Source organism: Mirounga angustirostris, unplaced genomic scaffold (assembly GCF_029215605.1).
Source record: "Mirounga angustirostris isolate CCGP_5_RB_7025 unplaced genomic scaffold, mMirAng1.0.hap1 SCAF_5, whole genome shotgun sequence".
Taxonomy (NCBI): Eukaryota; Metazoa; Chordata; class Mammalia; order Carnivora; family Phocidae; genus Mirounga; species Mirounga angustirostris.
In genome coordinates, this window is record NW_026991713.1 from 69,672,371 (window position 1) to 69,693,135 (window position 20,765).

Genomic DNA, 20,765 nt, shown 5'->3' on the forward strand with positions numbered 1-20,765 from the left:
AACCAGTTTTCTTAAATGGTCATACCTGTTTTAGTGTTTCTTAGATAAATGAACCAAGCAACTGACCTTGGTAAAAGACGGTTACTAATCTAATACACATCAACACAAAGCTGATCTGGCAGGGTGGTGCCAAGCCCACTGGATGCCAGGATTCAGGAGATCTGGGTTAGGAGACCCGCCTCTCATTAACTCAAGCAGGTTAAGTGCTCCGACCCAGTTTCTACTTCTGTAAAATGAGAAGTTGCTAGACCATCTCAGAGGTTTCCTTCCAGCTTCAGTATTCTGTGGAGACTGAACTGAATTCATAGGTCAGAAGAGCCTTTTAGCATAAAGTGTTTTTCCCTTTTTTGACTCTTTCATTTACCAACATACTTGGTATGAGGATCCCTGAAAGGATGATCCCCTCCAAAGACGGAGCTGGGAACCCACGGGAGTAGGGAACTTTTAAAGGGTTGGGGCTTTTGTCTATTAATTTTTTATTTTTCTTTTCTTTTCTTTTTTTTTTATTTTTTATTTTTCTATTAATGCTTTGTACTCTCAGTGGGCATGGGCTAAACCAAATCATGGGGGAAAAGTCAGGATGCTTATTTCCCTACCAGGGCATGTGCTTCAGATTGGCTTTGTCTTCATCAAGTAGACAGTTGGGAGGCAAGATATTTTCCTCCCTCATGTTATTTCTCTCCAATTACCAGAAGCATGAGATTTTTTTCTACATCTTAGAGGGCTGCTACTGGTAGTAATCTTATTCTTGAATCTCTAAACATGTTGTAAGCAAAGCTGAAAAGGTGTTAACTATGTTCGTTTAATCTTGGTTCCTAGAAAGGGAGAGTTTAATTACCAAGTTCATTCCACTTAAATGGCTCTTCTCAAACTCCACCATGGGTCCAGGGATATAGCAGCTGAAAAGCCAAGCCCTAGGCTACACTGTGGCGGTGAGGGCTGTAACCCTACGTGCTGCTTGCCTCATAACTACCCCTGGTGAATCTCAAAGGTGTTTCATAAAATAGCTCCAAAACAGAAGTCCTAGGAACCAATATGGAAGGTATCAGCAACTGAGGATAAAATGAAAAACAAGAAAAATCTACTGAACTAGGATTTGAATTTTCTCAAAAGCTTTTGGTAGAGTTATGTTTATATTAGCCATTCAATTACATTAGACATTAACTGCACGTACATCAAACAGCCAGTGTGTGCGGGAGTCAGGATTTTAATCTAGTTCTGAATGACCACCAAACTTCACTTCGTCTAAGAACACTGACTTTAGAGTTGAAAGATTTGGGCAAAACTCTGGCTCTGCCACTTCCAGCTATATGACCTTAGGCAAGTTATAACTTCCCCTGCTCTTGACTATAAAAGGAGAATACAATCTCCATTGGCTTATTATATGTGAAAGTATGAATCAAAAGACACTACAAAGGTGGTTCTAACCTTGTTCAGGTAGTGAAATAACTGAATACATGGTGTTTTTCAGAATCTTATGAAGTATTTGATAAATTAAACCTGAAATATATTTTAACCTACATCCAATATAATACACTAAGATTCTACTTTACAGAAGTAGAATACAAAGTTTAAAAAAATAGGAAATTTCTGCCAAAGCAGGGCTAGTTCTGTACCCCTAACCCCAGCTTACCAAGGTGTGGGCAGGATCTCTCCCCTTCATTCAACATTCCCACCTCAGGACAAAGGCAGGCCATGGAGGCCATAGGCCTTGCAGAGGTTAAGCCATCCCAGGGGATGAGGAGATGCTGAGGAAACTCTGTCTCTCCTCTTGGACTCTTGGGGTAGGGGTTGAGGTGGGGGGGCAGGCTGCTCCTATATGGTAAAGAAAATGTGATTCTCACAGCGCTCACCTCTCAAACGAGTAAGCCCTGCAGTGTTCACAGACCACCACCCACTATGGTGTCGTCAGGCTGTGGTGGGAGGGCATGCCAGCAGGAGCCCTCAGGTTGCTAATGTTCAGTCCTATCTAGAAAAGGAGAGGGGAGGAAATCAAAAGCTTGAGCACAAAACAGATACCCCAGCCTGGTAAGCTACAGTGCTGTTGAACTGCATTTTCTCTCTCCCCTCCCCCAACCCTCCACAACACACAACACACACATACTTTCCCATCTACTGGAGGCTGACCCTATTCTGGCTTCAGAAGCCTTCCCCACCTTCCCCACCAGGCAAGCATAGGGTGCGGGCAGAGAACGGCACCTGGGATCTGGTGCCAGAGAGGAACCCAGCTGGCTGGTGCTGGGCCCACTTGAAGGTGTTGCAGACATCTGGCCAGTGTGTCTTTCTCACGGGTTTGATCACAAAGGATAGGAGTCTTCCCACTTGGGAGGATGATGGGACTGCGCACTTTTCTGGTCATTGGATCCTCTCCCTTTCCCCAGGTAGCTTGCCCAGACTTACCCACTCAGTGAATGCTCACTGTCCCCAATAACAGTACGATCTCCACCTCTCTACCAAGAATGGGGGTACCAGCAAGTGCCCCCAGGAAGTCGGCCCTGGGCAAGAGGAACTTTCCTGAAGGTGCAGACCTGCAGGTTGTATGGTCAGTAGCCAGGGCAGCTCTGTCCCCTCCCTATCTTCTATGTATTCCAACTAGGAAAAATGTGCTAGCACATGGGCAGCCTAAGTAGTGGGTACATACCTCAGATGTCCCCTTGCAGCAAATGTCCGTGGATGTTGTGGTTACTTTCTATCTTATATGTTCTCAAATGTTCTTATTTCAGTAAACCTCTACCTTTTCACTCACACATACACATGAAAAAAACTTTAAAACCCTATACAATTTTAGTGATAATGGTCTAACATTAGAAACACTATTCATCTTTGGGAACAGAGCTCAAACAATGATGTGCTGTGTCATCAGGCTGCCTCTGCCGCTACACAAACGTGCATCAGTCTTTAATGACACTTGTCATCAAGTGAGATTTTAAATACAACTTGGAATTAACTCAGTGGACTGACAAAGCCTTTTACATAAAGGGTCCCCATTACCCCAAGATCAGTTATTACAATGGAAAGGCAGGACTGGTACAGCCTCCTGAGAGCCAAGTTCAGTGAAGCCAACCCTCAAATACCATTTACATTAATTTGAACAAAAGGTGAGCTGCTAAGAAAAAACCAATAATGTGGCTTAAACAACGAGGGCATTTATTCTTCTCTGTCACATAACAGTTCGGTATTCTATGTGGTCATGCAGGGATCCAAGTTCCTTCCATCTTGTGGCTCTGCAACAAATCAAGGCTGAGTACCCATGACTACTTTGGGGAAGGGAGAAAAGAGAGCACAAAGGAGCCTATCTACTGTCCTAAGGGTCCCAGCTCATAAGAGAAATACTTCCACTCAAACTCCATAGGAATGGACTTAGTCACTTGGTCACACCTAACTGCAAAGGGGAATATAGCAAATGTAGTCCTAATGAGGCAGTCATGTGACTCTATTTCAACTCCATTACCATGAAAAGCGGCAGAAAAGATTCTGCTAACTGCCTTAGTTACTAGTCATTCCTTCAGCCGCCACCTTTTTTTCCCCCCACTGAATTGAGTAACATCAGTGCTCTCAAGAGAACAGGCAGGAAGGAGATGGTAAATGTATTGTGTATCACCCGCAAACCTTGGTCTGGCCAGCAGAGTGTGGCCATTACTCACAGGAGCTCCAGGTGCCAGGCTGAGCAGTGTTACAGTTATAAAGTCACCTGGGGGGCCGGCTGCCCTCAACACTGAATACTGTCCACCATGAATACTTCAGGGATGACAAGATCATCATCTCCAAAGTTGCACCAAAGAACTGTTACAGCTTTCTTTGGAGTTTAGGTTCCCTTGCAGGCAATTCTGAAATGAAGCTGAAACCAGTGTATAATATTTGGGCAGTGCATGCGGAGCCCTTTCTGAAGGGGAGTCAGCTTCCCCTTTCTTCAAGAGGTTCTGGGTCTATAAACCGGCTCAGTTGCTAAGTGGCTGAGGGGCTGTGAGAAATCAATATATTTGGCAAAAATAAACATAAAGGTAATATTTTCAAAGGTAGTATTTTCAAATGTTATTCTTGAATAATTAGGAGAGAAAGGATAAAGCTACAAGCACTCAGAATCATTCATTCTGCTGTCAACCTATCTTTTCCTACATTTGTTGCCCATCATCTTTCCCAACCAGCTTCAGTCATACAGGCCTGTATCTTTCCCTATACCATTCCCCTCTTCCTAGACTTCTATTACGTCCCCTTCTCTGCCTGAAAGTCCTAGTCCTCCAAGACCTAGGAGTCAAATGTCACTTCTTTTGTGAAGTGTCAATGAAGACAAGTACATACAACATTCCAAACTGTGCTAGGAATTGGGTCACAAAGATGTGGTTCCTCCAGAGGTTACTATACAGAGATAGGATTTTAATCCTACTATTTCTGAAACTTAGATTCGTAATAACACAATTATTGAGCACTTCTGTGTGCTCAATCTTATCTCATTTAATTGCTTGCTCAGATATCAAGACACCTTAAGTCACCAAAGTTAATGGTTTCTCAGTTCTTCCATCCTGCTGCTGAGTAGGTAAACTGAACATTGAGTATTCTTGCAGTAGAGAGTAATAAAAGTCTACATTTCAGGAAAATACTTTAAGCCTGTTAAAGAGAAAAAAAGACAATCCAATTATTTAAACCTAGTTGCTTTATTTTGCACTTTTAAAATTCACAAAAAGCTTCACAATAGTGCTTTCCCCCTGTTGATCATCAAGGCTTTATGGTAAGACAATGAAAAATTTATCATATCAATTGGGCATAACTCAAAAACAATGGATAATTTACAAATTTCTTTAATCAAGAACATTTTGCAAAATACACACTCTGGTACATATCTGAATTCAACTATCCTAAAATTGGTCTTTAAAAAGCTGTCAAAAACAAACAGATTTAACACTGACAAGCCTACCAGAACAATGGTGATGGCAAGCTATAAACAGCTTTAAATGTTGAATGTAATTTGGGGAAGGGGAGAAGAAGAAAGTATTGGTTGAACCTACATTTAAATGAGTCTGTAAGTAAAACCTCTAGTTGAATGAATTTCCAGTTTAATGAATTTCAACAAAATGTACAAATCCTTTGCCTTGGTGGTAGTGTCTTAACTTTTATTTTTAAACTTGTGACATCTTGACTACAGGAATTAAATCCTGGAATCAGAATATTTAAGGAAAAGAAAAACAAGGGGGTAAGCGAAGAAACAATATCAGTACTTTCTTGGTCTAAGTGGGTAACAAATAAAATCACTGTTCATAATTAGGGAATTAGACTACCAGAGATGACATGTGGGGTTTAGTTTTATGTACAATATCTAAATGGCAAAAAATAAGAGTTCAAGGCAATCTCATATAGAAAACTTAATAATTGTGTTCAAGTAGTTTTTACATTTGTGGAATGGCATAATACACATTATAGGATTCACCAAATGTACTGCTGTTTCTCCTTTTAATATAATTTTTATCTCTTCTGGGGTAGCTCTTTAGATATTATCAATATAGGCCACTAAAGATAACATCAGAATTTAAGTGAGAAGAGAATGGAAATGGAAAGAGGATGGGGGGATAATGAAACTGGGTAGTAATAACAAGCATGATTTTTAAGGTTTCCTAATGCCACAGAAATACATATTTTGGCTAAATGCCACTGGTCACCTGGAAGGGATCAGGAAATGAGTGGAATATCCTAATGGTCCCAGTTAACTCGTGATTTGGATGGCTCACTCATGAAGAACTGTTTACATAAACTGCTTGGTGAGGGGTAATTGTGCTGGGCTTACTGCCTACTCTGCTTTGTTTCTTTAAAGGACACTTTTGAGGACCCCTAAAAAGGGCATCAGAACAAAGATCTTGTTAAGACTACAAACAGATTAACAAAGGCATCATCTGTAAATGGTTTGATTATGGATATATTATCAAGGACCTTCTTTTTTGAGATGAAAAATATGGGCCTGGGGAAAAAATGGAACTCCAGTACTACTCCCTCATATTCTAAATTTCTCTCTTTCGATTAGAAGATTCTAAAGAAACCTCAATTTGAAAAGAGCTCTCTTTTATTTCAAATTGTCCCTTCTCTTTCTTATATATGATACTGTTTAAGACTCATATCTGTGAGAATGGTTAGGAGTTTCGGGATTATTTTAACAGAAAACATTGAGTTCATTTACTTGGAAAATAGGATTTTATTATGAGGTCTTTTTGAGATTTAAGTGCTGTATTTTATCACAATGAGAATCTCAAAGCAAATATTCTATAGACGCTTAAGTATTCAGTTTATTTGGATAGTATACTTGAACATATTAAAAGTTACAAAGCCTAAAATAAGCAAGCAACAAGTCAATAAAATCACAACTCAGAATTCTAACATTTCACATGGTATCACTGACTATGAAATGCAAAAAGACTATAAATGTTTTAAGTGGAATGATCTCTAACCTAATAAATTACACTAGTGTGACCAAAACAAATGATCGCATACTATAGAAGACAAGAGAACATGAGCTGTTCTCCAGGACTGCTTTTTCAAAGCTTGAAAAATTAACTGACCCATCATTTTAGGGGGGAAAAAGAGAAGTATGGATTACGAGGCTCTACATGTAGATTTTTAAATTCTAATTAAAATATCTTAGACTGTTTTAGATGTTTACTTGACACTGGAAATGTAGTCAACTATCAAAGTATTTCTCTTCATCACAAAAATTCCATATATTAAGGATTTACACAATCCAGGGGAAAAAAACAAACAAACTGCTAGAAACATTTTTGTTGCCTGAGCAAGTAATTTTCTAAAAAGGCTCTCCAAAATCTTGACTAGAAGTGTCATACTCTGCAATGAAATGCTTGAGTTCTTCAACACACCGCTCACCTATTTCATGTAAATTCTGTCTCAATGCAAATTGTACAGACTTTTCTAATGAAGGATCTTTTTCAATCAGCATTTTCACAACCATCCCGAAAGTTTCACAGTCTTGTCGGTAAATCTAGAAAGGTGAAATATATTGTGGTTAGCTAAGAGTAAAAATAATTAGCCAAACACTGAGCTGATTCAGTTAGCAAAATGATGACGCTAAAGCTAAAAGGGAGATACAATAATACAACTGAACCTCCCTCACCCTTGAGTAGTCACTACTGTCAAATGCTATTTAAGCCTCTATTTCTGAGATTTGCTGACAACGTGAATGAGTAGAAAAACACCGATATGCCACATCACTGACTACAGAAGTTAGGCATGGCATTTGTCAGCATTAGGCAGTCTACTAAAAGGACATCAGACTAGAGAAGAACTAAGAACAAAGGCTTGCTAAGGCACATTCATGGCTTTATTCATTTGCTTGTTTGGAAGAAAAAAGTTTCTAAGCCCCTAACTTTAGATTCTTTGAATCATGAACAGATGACAAATTCAAAATTTTGCTTAGTATACAACAAACAAAAGACTAAAGTATCTATTTGAAAAAAACTTTTTAAGTTATAAATATTTAACCACAATTAAAGTCACCAAGGCAGAGTTAAGATCAAAACAATGTTATATACAGATGTTCCTTTATGTGTATACACATATATGTATATATAAACACACACATATATACACATACACATGTATACATGTGTATGTGTATATATATATTTTTTTACTTCAATATGTATATATAATTTTTATCAATGGCACTTAGATATTATTCCCTGTCCAAAAATTGCTAGGTTTTCTCCCCACTAAATATCATTTCCTTGATTTGTAGTCACAAAATGCAGTTTAGATTTCTATGCTATTTCTCATACTCTTTAATTCATGTATTTAAAGAAAAATTACAGTTAAGTATCCATGAAAAGTGAAATACAAATTACCTGATTTTAAAGAACTGTTACATGAATTTTAATTTTTCTAAATATAACAAAAACAATATAACATGCTTATTCTCTGAAAAAGGATTTATTCATTTTGAAAAACTTTAGAAAGAAGTGATTTGAGATGAGACACTACTTGGCTTATGAGTTTTTATTCCTCCAGTGATCACTACTAGTTCTTGTGGTAGTTGCTGCTGTTATTTTTTAAATGTCTGCAATACTTTTTTATCCCTTAACAATAGCTATTTCAAGAAGAATATTTAATTTTAACTCGCAGTCCTTGGTTGCTAAATTGTACTAAATTCATTTCCTTGCTCTTAAAAACCATTCCACAAGCCCCAAGGAAATTAAGAGTAAGTTCTTCAATGAACACAGAAATTGAAATATGTAAAAACTTAGCTACTTTCTCCATCTCAGCCCCTGCTCCCATATGTTTGTGTGTGATAAGATTTAATCATAATAGCCATTAAGTTTAATTCTCAGCTATCTACACCAACCATTTATCCCAGTTTATCCTAAGGTTTACGTGGTACAGAACTGGTATTACTACTCTAACAAACTTAGAAAACAGTACACCATTCATATGATACTACTATATGATGTCAAGGCAACAGAGCACATTGACTGGTTTAAACATAGTACCTAAGTCAAGCCAATGCAGTCCCCATGGGGGAAAGTCAGAACCATGATGTTTCATTCCTAGTGGAGGTAAATTCCTTACCAAACCAGTCAGCCCACATAATAACAGCATTCTAACACCAACCACAGGCCTCAGCAGACCACTTTGTGGGTGGCCTGAATTTTACAGGCTTCTTTTTAACAGATGTAGTAGATGAGGATAATGTTACTCTATGAATTAACCTGCAAATTCTTTAATGTAAATCTGCTGTTTTCCCTAAACTGTAACTCTTCGTTTAGCATATTTACTGAACATAAATGTGCTACAGATTTGCATATCAAAGGTACAAACACATTAAAATGTGTTCATGTGTTTACTTAAACTGTAAACTATCACTCTGGAGACAAGATAATACAAGCATTTAAAGATTGTGTTTTATTTTTAATTGTAAGTCCTTTATGAATTATTCATTGTAACAGGCAAATGTTTGTACATTAGTTGACAAGAACAACCAGAACTGCCCAGAGCAACAGAATTCTCTCGAAGTGGTAAATTTTCTAAAAGACTGTTTAAAACGTACTGGTTGGGCATTAGACAGGAAATAATTAGTTTTTGTTAAAGGAAGAACCTCACCCTACAACATTTTATAAATAAAAGTCACAACTGTCAGAAACCTATTTCCGAAATCTGTTCCACAGTAAACTCAATCCCAAACAGGAAGGGTGTAGTTATCTGTAGGAGAGCTTGTTTGCTTATGGTCCCTGGCTGGAAATGCATTAATAATCTTCAGATCTGATATCTACAGGCCACACAGGAAGATTTTTTTGTTGTTGCTTTTTCCCCTGATTGAACCTCATCAAAATGGGAAGCAGGTTAAAGTATGGGTGGGGTTTACATAAACTGCATAGAAATGTAGTTAAATTTGCTAGGGTAATGAAAACACTACCCAAATGTGGTTTCACACAATACTTTATTATCCTATGACAATAGTTAAATTCTCACGAAGTATTTCTAGGAGTAAAGGAAAATGACAAAATAAAACCATCAAGGATCTTTACTAAAACGTTCTTCAGTGACTGGAAGAAGAGTGTCTAGCAAGTTTGTTCTATCTAAAATTGCTCATAATGACATAAAACTCCTCTAAAACGTATATCATTTAGTCCTTACCTCTGTGCCTACAAAAAGAGAAAACAATTTTTTTTTTTTTTAAAGATTTTATTTATTTATTTGACAGAGAGATAGCGAGAGCAGGAACACAAGCAGGGGGAGTGGGAGAAGGAGAAGCAGGCCCTCTGCTGAGCAAAGAGCCCTTTGAGGGGCTCAATCCCAGGATCCTGGGATCATGACCTGAGCAGAAGGCAGATGCTTAATGACTGAGCCACCCTGGTGTTCCAGAGAAAACAAAAATTAAGGCAATGTAAGTTGTTAGGAGAATTTTCATTTCAGACAAACCATCTTTAGCATTTGCATTAAAATTCTCTAAGAGCATTTTGGTGGAATGGTAGAGATTACAGAGCTGTGCTATCCAATATAGTAGGCACTAGCCACAGCAGGCTACTTAAATTTAGATATATATATGCATATACTTATTTTAATATTTAATTTATATTAACATTAGGAGGTAACTGGAGGTTAACTGTAAAAGTCAGATGTGCATATAGCCTTAAAAGGCTGGAGATTCAAATGAGTTATTCTCTCTGTTGCTGATACCTCATCATTTCATATAATTTCCTTTATCTGAACTCATTTTGTTCAAATGCTCTATGTCCTGTTTCAGAAGAGTCACATCCTAGTGGGAAAGGTAAACAAAGACAATTAAAACACAGTACAGAGAAGACACTTAGATGTAAATGGTAGTAGGGAAGCCAGAAAAAGCAGACAAGTGGTTCCAAGAGCAGGCTTACTGAGTTCAAATCCTGACTCTACTACCCTGCTAGTAGAATAATGCCCTTCACACCTCTGCCCCCAAGATGTCCACACCTAATCCCTGGAACCTATGAATGTGTTCCCTTATATGGTGTAAGGAAGTTTACAGATATGATTATGTTACAAATTTTGGATAGGGAGATTATCCTGGATTATCCAGCTGGGGAAAATGTAATCACTAGAGTCATTTAAAAAGGAATGAAGGAGAATCAGTAAAAGAGAGGAAATGTTACCACATAAACAGAGATTAAGGGGCGCTTGGATGGCTCAGTTGGTTAAGCATCTGCATTCGGCTCAGGTCATGATCCCTGGAACCTGGGATGGAGCCCCATGTCGGGCTTCCTGCTCAGCGGGGAGTCTGCTTCTCCCTCTCCCTCTGCTCCTCGCCCGGCTCATGCTCTAATAAATAAATAAAATCTTAAAAAACAAAACAGAGTTTGAGTGATGCACTTTAAAGATGGAGGAAGGAGCTATCAGCCAAAGAATGCAGGCAACCTCTAGAAACTTACTGGTAAAGGCAAGGAAATAGATTCTCCTCTAGAGACTCCAGAGGAAGTGCAGCCCTACAGACACCTTGATTTGGTCCTGGTGAAACCCATTTCGTACTTTACACATTCTTCTCAAGCTTACATGAAACACTCACCGGGACAGATCACATTCTGGGCCATAAGACACACCTTAACAAATTTAAAAGAACAAATTATTCAAAGTATGCTTTCAGATCACAATAAAATTAGGTTAGAAATCAACAGAAAATGGTTAAAAATCCCAAAACATCTGGAGATTAAACAACATACGTCTAAAATCACAATGATCAAAGAAGTCTCAAGAGAAATTATATTTTGAACTAAATGAAAATAGTTTATCAAAATTTGTGAGATGCAGCAAAAGCAGTACTTAGAAATTTATAGCTTAATTAAGGGGCACTGGGTGGCTCAGTCAGTAAAGCGTCTGCCTTAAGCTCAGGTCATGATTCCAGGATCCTGGGATCGAGTCCCGCATCGGGCTCCCTGCTCAGCGGGGAGTCTGCTTCTCCCTCTGCCCCTCCCCCTGCTCAAGCTCTCTCTTTCTCAAAAAAAATTTTTAAAAAAAAGAAAAAAATAGAAATTTATAGCATTAAATACATATTAGAAAAGATGAAAGATATAAAATAATCTAAGCTAGGAAACTAGAAAAAGCAGCGCAAATTAAATCCAAAGAGAGAAAAAATAAAAATTCCAATTTCTGCTCTAACAGAAATTAGTGAAAGTGAAAACAGTAACATAGAAAATGAATAAAACCAAAAGCTGGTTCTCTGAAAACATCGAATTGATAGATCTCTAGCCAGGCTAACCAAGAAAAGGGAAGACTAAAGTTATTAATATCAAAATTGAAACAGGGGTCATCACTACTGATCTCATGGACATTAAAAGGATTATCAAGGAGTATCATGAATAACCCTATGCCCACTAATTTGATAACTTAGATGAAATGGACCAATTTCTTGAAAGACACAGTCTACCAAACCCAAACAAGGAGAGGTAGATAATTCGAATAGGCCTACATCTACGAAAAGAAATTGAATCAAGCCTGGGTGGCTCAGTCGGTTAAGTGTCTGCCTTCAGCTCAGGTCATGATCCCAGGGTCCTGGTATCGAACCCCATGTTGGGCTCCTTGCTCAGTAGGGAGCCTGCTTCTCCCTCTCCCTCTGCCTGATGCTCCCCGTGCTTGTGCATGCGTGCTCTGTCAAATAAATAAATTAAAAAAAATTGAATCAACAATTAACCTTCCAAAACAGAAAGCACTAGGCCCAGATGGTTTCAATGGTGAATTCTACTTAACACTAAAGGAAGAAATGATACCAATTCTCTACAATCTCTTTGAGGCCAGCATAACCTTATTATCAAAACCAAAGACATTAGTATGAAGGAAAATTACAGGCTAATCTCTTTCCTGAACACAGATGGAAAAAACAATCTTCAACACAGTATTAGCAAATCCAAGCATATATCAAAAGAATTATGCGCCACAACCAAATGGGATTTATCCCAGGAATGCAAGCCTTGTTGAACATCTGAAAATCAATTAATGCAATCCATCACATCAATAAGCTAGAAAAAAATCACAGGATCATAAGAAGAGATGCAAAAAAAGCATCTGACAAAATCCATGACAAATTGATTCATGACAAACACTGTTTGCAAACTAAGAATAAAGGGGAACTTCCTCAACTTAATAAAGAAAATCTACAAAAACCCTAAAGCTAACATTACATGGTGAAAAAGTAAACGTTTTCTTCCTAAGGAACAAGACAAGGATGATCCCTTTACCACTCCTTTTCAACACTCTACTGGAAATCCTAGTTAATACAGTAAGACAAGAAAAGAAAATGAAAAGTATACCAATTAGAAAGAAAAAATAAGACTGTGTTTACACTGTTGGTGGGAATGCAAACTGGTGCAGCCACTCTGAAAAACAGTATGGAGGTTCCTCAAAAAGTTGAAAATAGAGCTGCCCTATGATCTAGCAATTGCACTACTAGGTATTTACCCCGAAGATACAAATGTATTGATCCAAAGGGGCATCTGCCCCCAATGTTTATAGCAGCAATGTCCACAATAGCCAAACTATGGAAAGAGCCCAGATGTCCATCGACAGATGAATGGATAAAGATGTGGTGTGTGTGTATATATATATATACACACACACAATGAAATACTACTCAGCCATCAAAAAATTGAAATCTTGCCGTTTGCAATGTCGTGGATGGAACTAGAGGGTATTATGCTAAGCAAAATAAGTCAGAGAATGACAATTATCATATGATCTCACTGATATGTGGAATTTAAGAAACAAGGCAGAGGATCATAGGGGAAGAGAGGAAAAAATGAAATAAGACGAAACCAGAGAGGGAGACAAACCATTTTTTTTTTTAAAGATTTTATTTATTTATTTGAGACAGAGAGAATGAGAGAGACAGAGAGCACATGAGAGGGGGGAGGGTCAGAGGGAGAAGCAGACTCCCTGCCGAGCAGGGAGCCCGATGCGGGACTCGATCCCGGGACTCCAGGATCATGACCTGAGCCGAAGGCAGTCGCTTAACCAACTGAGCCACCCAGGCGCCCAAGAGACTCTTAATCTTAGGAAACAAACTGAGGGTTGCTGGAGGGGAGAGGGGTGGGGGGAATGGGGTAACTGGGTGATGGACATTGGGGAGGGTATATGTTGTAATGAGCACTGGGTATAAGACTGATGAATCACAGACCTGTACCTCTGAAACAAATAATACATTATATGTTAATTTAAAAAAATAAATTTTTAAAAATGGGCAAAAAATTTGAGCAGATACCTCACCAAAAAAGACATCTGGATGACAAATACGCACAAATATGAAAAGATTTCAATATCATGTTATTAGGATACTGAAAATTCAAACAATGTGATGAGATATCAGTACACATTTACCAGAATGGTTAAAATCCAAAACACTGACAACCCCAATTTCTGGCAAGAATGTGAAGCAACAGAACTCTCTCATTCATTGCTGGTGGGAATGCAAAATGATACTGGCCACTTTGGTAGACAGTTTAGTGGTTTCTTACAAAACTAAACATACAGTCTAAGCATATGATCCAGCGATGGTACTCCTAGGTATTTACCCCAATGAGCTGAAAACTGTGTTCATGCAAAAACTGCACACAAATGTTTACAGCAACTTTATGCATAATTATCCCAAATTGGAAGCATGCAAGATATCCTTCAGTAGATGAATGGGTAAACTGTGGGACAGCCATACACTAGAATAATTTTTGGTGATAAAAAGAAATGAGCTATCAAAGCCACAAAAAAAGAACCTTAAATGGTTATTGCTAAGTGAAAGAAGTCAGTCTGAAAGGCCATTCAATGCTTGATTCCCACTATATGACCTCTAGAAATCAGCAAAACTATAGAGACAGTAAAAAAGATCAGTGGTTGATAGTGGGGAAAGGATAAATAGGTGCACAGGGCACCTTTAGGGTGGTGAAACTATTCTGCATGATCTATCACATCATACATTTTTCATTGGTGAAAGTTCACAGAACTGTATGACAGAAAGAGTGATCCTTAAAGTAAACTATGGACTGTAGTTAATAATAATGTATCAATACTGGTTCATCAATCCTAACAAATTTATCACAGCAATGCAAAAATGCTAATGAGAGTGGAAATTCAATGGACAGAGGGAGTATATGGGAACTTTCTTAAAATATTTCTGTAAGCCTAAAACTGTTATAATAAATAAATCCTATTAAAAAATTTTTAAATCACACAAATGAAAAGCAGGGTGGAAAAGTTACCCTCTCTACCTCAGTTTCAGGACCTATAGACCTGACTATGCTATTATAATGATTAAATGAGATCATAAAAAGCACTTAGAATAGTGCCTACTACAAGGGAAGCATTTAATTTGTTAGATATAGTGATGAGGACGATGAAAAGAGAAGAAACAACTGTCTGTCTAGAGAAGGGAGTATCAGAAAATGGTAGTGAACCGATTCTTTAAACACGGTAAGTTCACTCTAGTAAAATAAGGAAGAAGAAAAGGAAACAGCATTTTGGGAAAATTTAACTGGTTTGGCATAGCAAGAGCGTAGAGTGTATTCACTCTCAAAGTAGATCATGAAGAGCTTTTTTTAAAGGAGTTTAGACTTCAACCTATAAATCAATAATTAGCAAATGGGGAAAGAGCTACAAAGAGGAATTGGATCCTTTGGATGTATCAGGGAGAGAAAATGGCTGAGAATCAACATTAAGAGCTCCTGAGGGCCAGGACAATGAATGTCACATGATGTGTTAAAGAAAGATGAGATTAGAGGCTTTACAAGTAATTAAGTAGCAATACAGGGGTGCCTGGGTGGCTCAGTTGGTTAAGTGTCCGCCTTCAGTTTGGGTCATGATCCTAGGACCCTGGGATTGAGCCTCAGGTCAGGCTCCCTGCTCAGCGGGGAGCCTGCTTTTCCCTCTCCCTCTGCTAGTGCTCTCTTTTTCTCTCCCACTCTCTCTCTCCCAAATAAATAAAATCCTAAAACAAACAAACAAACAAAAAAAGCCATATAGATGTAATAATGTGGAGAATGATGGGAGAATAAAAAAATAATTTTTATTTATTTGAAGAGGGAGGGTATTGGGAATGGGAGATAAGTTCAATACCTAGTACATAACTGAGGCACCTGTCAACAGGAAGCAGATTACTGAGTCTGGACTTTGGAAGGAAAAAAACAGAGGAGGAAAGGAGGGAGGGAGGAGGGAGGGAGACTGGGAAGGAAGTACAAAAGGTGGGGGAAAGAGAATTCTTAACATCTTTAGCACTGATGCCAGCTGAGACCACAGGAGTTCCTTGAAATAAGGAGTAAGTTCTTTCTAGCCCCAGTGTTTGATAGAAAGTAGATACCCAGTAAATGCTGAATAAATAGCTAAAGTCTGCTCTGAGAACAAAAGACAGCCAGAGTAGACACCTAAAAGCACCAGTATCAGCCAAAGAAGAGAAAATAAGGAAGACTAAAAACTAGAAAAGAGTGAAGGCCCAGGTGCCAAGAAAAACATTTGTAAAAGAAGAATATAGTCAATCAAATGTCAGCGAAAAATCAAAGAAGCTGACAAACAAAACATACTGATCAGGGGCGCCTGGGTGGCTCAGTTGGTTAAGCGACTGCCTTCAGCTCAGGTCATGATCCCAGAGTCCCCGGATCGAGTCCCGCATCGGGCTCCCTGCTCGGCGGGGAGTCTGCTTCGTCCTCTGACCCTCCCCCCTCTCATGTGTTCTCTCTCTCTCATTCTCTCTCTGTCAAATAAATAAAATCTTTAAAAAAAAAAAAACATACTGATCAGGCTGGGAAACTAGGGGACTGGCTGGTTAGCTGCAGGAGCAGTTTACTGGCATGATGGAGATTATAGAGCTGTCTAATACAGTAGCCACTAGCCATATTTGACTATTTAAATTTTAATAAAAATGAAAAATTCGGTTCCTCAGTTCCTAGCCCTATTTCAAATGCTAGTGGCTACCATACTGGACAGGGCAAATATAAAAAATTTCTATCAACACAGAAAATTCTACTAAGCAGTGTTAACACAGAGGATTGAGAAGTGGGAGAAAAGGTAAAGATATAGTGACAAGTGTTGACCTGGTAAATTAAATAATATATATTTGTAATTATTTTACCGTTAAAGTATACATAAAAGCTTACCACTTTTAAAGGAGCATTGTGAAATATAATAATTAGTATCTGTAAAATGTTCTACAATCTTTTGGTGAAATGTGTATAAAGATGTAAGTTAAAAAAAGAAACTCCAATTGAGGCTTAATATACAAGGAAACATTCATAATGTCTAATGTGTTGATGAGGTCAGGAAAAAAGTAACAGCATACAGATGTTAAATACTGGAGACAAATTTAAACCCTTTAATTTGGGTCTGCAGTAATGCAGAAGGTGTCAAAACTATTGTAATCTATGTTGCTGCTTGTGCTGTATTAATAGAAAAAGATATCGTTAAGACTTCCTCCTCAAAGTCGCAGCCCCACCGGCTCTTAAAAGCACAGCAACTGAAAAGAACACTGGTGGTTGCTAAGAAATGCATTATGAACACATGGATTAGATTTCAACACCTACATTCAGTATGTAGGTACAATTATTACGGCCACATAAAAGTAACTCCAAAATTAATGATAAAGTGGAACAATGCTACAAACTCCTAGCAATTGATGTTTGTAAAATTCTCATCCATAAATTATAGATCAATTTATAAATTTACAGGATTCAAAGGTTAATGATTTTTTTACCATTTCTAGCTCATAATACACTAAGTAGACAAAAATAAATGAAGTAATTCCAGAGTCTACACAATCTTTCACTAGTGCCAAAAGCAGATCTCAGAGATTAAATATAGACTCTAGACAAATCTCAAATTAATAATGAGTGAAAAAAGTTGCAAAGGAACTATGTAAACCATGATGCCATTTATGTATGTTTTAAAAACAGTTTGTTTAGTTTAGGGATATACACATATATACTAAAAATAGAAAAACATACACAAGAATGACAACTCTAAGAAGGAAAGAAGCCAGCAGGAATCTGAGAAAGGGTTTATATCCATATCTTATTCCTTTAAAAAGAGAAAAAAGTCACAACTCTACTTAATGACATGTATGCTGAAGTATTTAGGAATGAAGTGTACTAAGATATGCAACATACTTAGACATGCATCAAAAAATAAGATAAATTACTGGATGAATACAGCAATGGATAGGTAAGTGACAAAGCAAATAAAACAAAATGTTAATTATAGAATGTAGATGATGAGGGTATGGGTGTGCACTATTTAATCCCTAATATTTAAAAATTTTCATAATAAAATGTTAAGGGGGAAAGAGATCTAAAGCAAAATAGGCCCAATGGTAGGTATATGGCTCTGATCACCTCAGCTTATAAATGAAGGCTCTCTTTTGCTTGGACCCTGGATGATGAGCTTTGCATTTTCTCAATGTGGGTTGAGAATTACAAATATTAATGAATCTGTAAATGCAGATATAGATCTGAATGACAGATAACTGTACCTGCCAACCAACTAAAACTCACCTACTACGTGCAAAGCACTGGATTTGGTCAATAATACAGCACACCCTGCTCAAAGAAGTTAGATTCTAGAAAAAAGAGTAATACATTATGAAAACCATAAAGCAAAATATAGTAAATGCCATAGAGAAATACAAAGTATAATAATTCCAAAGGAAAAATCATAATGGGTAGAGAGAAGGAGGATTAGAAGCACTGAGACAGTGTTGGTATTCCAGGCAACCTGAAAGCTTGGAAAGAAAACAGCACAGTATGCTTTTAAAAAAAAAAAAAAAAAAAAAAAAATCTTGGGACTATAGAGAAGTTTTAGAAAAGATGGCTGATGGATACACCAGAATCAAAATGGAGCTAGAAATGAACAGGCTGGACTTACGGTTTACCTTATCCTTGGACTTAAAACAACTTACGTTACACTCCAGACATTTTTTTTTCCCTCACATCAGACAATAAACCACTGAAGACTGTGGATTAGAGGAAAACTAATGTATTCATTATGCAATATCCCCTTCAAATCTGATTCAGTAGGCCAGGAAAAATAATGTTGTGTTTAATGTCAGTTATTGGCTTGAGAAAAAAACTGCTAGCATTCAACAAATATAAAAAGGCTAAATCTAAAGAAATATTGTCATAATGAAGATAAAAGGCAATTAAATACATTATAAAATAGGTTTAAAAATTCTATTGGCTAAGAAAATGATTAACAATAAATATTTTGCAAAATGACAAAATCTTTCATGTGGCTTTTAATATTTTCATGTCTAAGGACAACATAAATTCTTTAATAAAGGCAAGGAGGGGAAGGCTTAATTTAGACGTTTTCCCAAGTGAATGTCTAAAACACTCACCACAATGAAATAGATCACATGTTAACATGGCAAATCAATTCCTTAAGATATTTGTCCCTCAGAATGTATTTCCCGTGAATAAAAAAAAAAAAAATCAAGTTAAAAGAAGGTGAAATTTCTTATGTATATATTAAACTGATTTTTTACATATAGCTATTTGTTATAAAAATTATTATAGTAGGTGAAATTAGTATAATGTATACCAATGAGTATACAACTAAAAAAAACCTGAGTTATCCAAAGAAAATTTATTTTAATTAAGATTATTTCCAAATCGGGGCGCCTGGATGGCTCAGTCGTTAAGCGTCTGCCTTCGGCTCAGGTCCTGATCCCAGGGTCCTGGGATCGAGCCCCGCATCGGGCTCCCTGCTCAGCGGGAAGCCTGTTTCTCCCTCTCCCTCTCCCCCTGCTTGTGATCCTGCTCTCACTGTGTCTCTCTGTCAAATAAATAAATAAAATCTTAAAAAAAAAAAAAAAAAGATTATTTCCAAATAAATTTTTAGAAATAGATGATTTTTAATTGCTCATGAGGTAGTACAGTCCTCAAATGATTTAACAGTAATAATCAGAAAAGTGCAATATCCTGACAATAGAAAAGGTCATGCTTTAGATTTGATTAAGCCTAAAAGAAAGCTGGGGCGCCTGGGTGGCTCAGTCGTTAAGCATCTGCCTTCGGCTCAGGTCATGATCCCAGGGTCCTGGGATCGAGCCCTCCATCGGGCTCCCCTTTCAGCGGGGAGCCTGCTTCTCCCTCTCCCACTCCCCCTGCTTATGTTCCCTCTCTCACTGTGTCTCTATCAAATAAATAAATAAAATCTTTAAAAAAAAGCCTAAAAGAAAGCAAATAATTAGTAACAACTTGTTCCCTAAGTGAAAAATCTTACAGTGGTCTGAGAGATCTAAGAGGAGCAACCTCCATCCATCCAGTTACCCTATGATAGGAGAAATCTGTCAGCAGTCGCAACTAAGCTAAGCTATTTCCAAAACCCCCTTTACTTCCTCCCAGTTCTCTGGCAAAGTGGGTTGGAGAGAACCCAATATTAAGATTGCTTTAACCTTGTGAAGATATGGAAAAATGGCTCAGAACCTAAAAGTATTGGGGTGCCTGGATGGTGCAGTCAGTTAAGCATCTGACTCTTGGTTTTGGCTCAGGTCGTGATCTCATCTCAGGGTCACGAGATTGAGCCCTGAGGCTCCACGCAGAGTCTGCATGGGACTCTCTCTCAAATAAATAAATCTTAAAAAAAGAAAAATAATAAGAAGAAGAGCCTAAAAGTATTAACAGTTGCCAAGCTTAATCTTTAAGCCCTCAGGGAGGGCTCACTACATAGGAAAAATTCTAGGAGAATGGAAAGGAATCCTAGGCAAAGGTCTCTATGACTAGAAATGGTTATGGGTTACAATTCTAAAGGGTTTTTTGTTTGTTTAAACATAATAGCATTTAGAAATTATTGGCATACCAGAAACATTAAGTCACTGGCAACATTTTCATATAGCCTTTTACATTATTTTATGTACCAGGAATCCTCACCAGTACTCTAGATAAGTATCCCCCCCTTTTTATAAAAATACTGAAGCAGAGACATTAAAGGGAGTTAGCTGTAAAAAGTACAATATTCACAGTCTAGGTTTCTCATTTACCCTTTCCCATACCACGCTATAATTCAACAAGATTGTCTAAATCCAAAATAGAAATAAAGCCACAACTGAGACTAAATTCTTGGCAAAGATAAATCAATCTGTTTGGATTTGAAGAATGGTGTAAAGAAAGTGGCTTGGAAGGTAGGTCACTATTATGAGACAATGAGACATCACTGACATCATTCTATACTTCATCATTCCCTTAGTGAAATCTGAAACTTGGACTATTTCCCCAGTTCCAAGGATGCCACTAAAATAAATTTATAAAAAGTAAACAGGTAAGAGCTATCTTCCTCAGGCTGAGGAA

At 37.6% G+C, this 20,765-nt stretch overlaps 1 protein-coding gene across 14 annotated transcripts in view; it reads right to left on the minus strand.

The window, feature by feature from the left end:
- The window catches only part of PPHLN1 (periphilin 1), a 163,813-nt gene that overhangs the window by 14,603 nt on the left and 128,445 nt on the right, over positions 1-20,765 (minus strand). For 10 of the 14 annotated variants that reach the window (XM_054507098.2, XM_045873608.3, XM_045873607.3 and 7 more), the window contains one exon: positions 5,121-6,976. In XM_054507098.2, the coding sequence (XP_054363073.1) occupies positions 6,782-6,976 (195 nt within the window). In that variant the 3' untranslated portion in view covers positions 5,121-6,781. Of the gene's footprint in view, positions 1-1,853; positions 4,606-5,120; positions 6,977-11,026; positions 11,061-20,765 lie in introns of those variants that run through there. The other 4 variants (XR_010411552.1, XR_010411553.1, XR_010411551.1 and 1 more) reach the window with 4 other exon arrangements.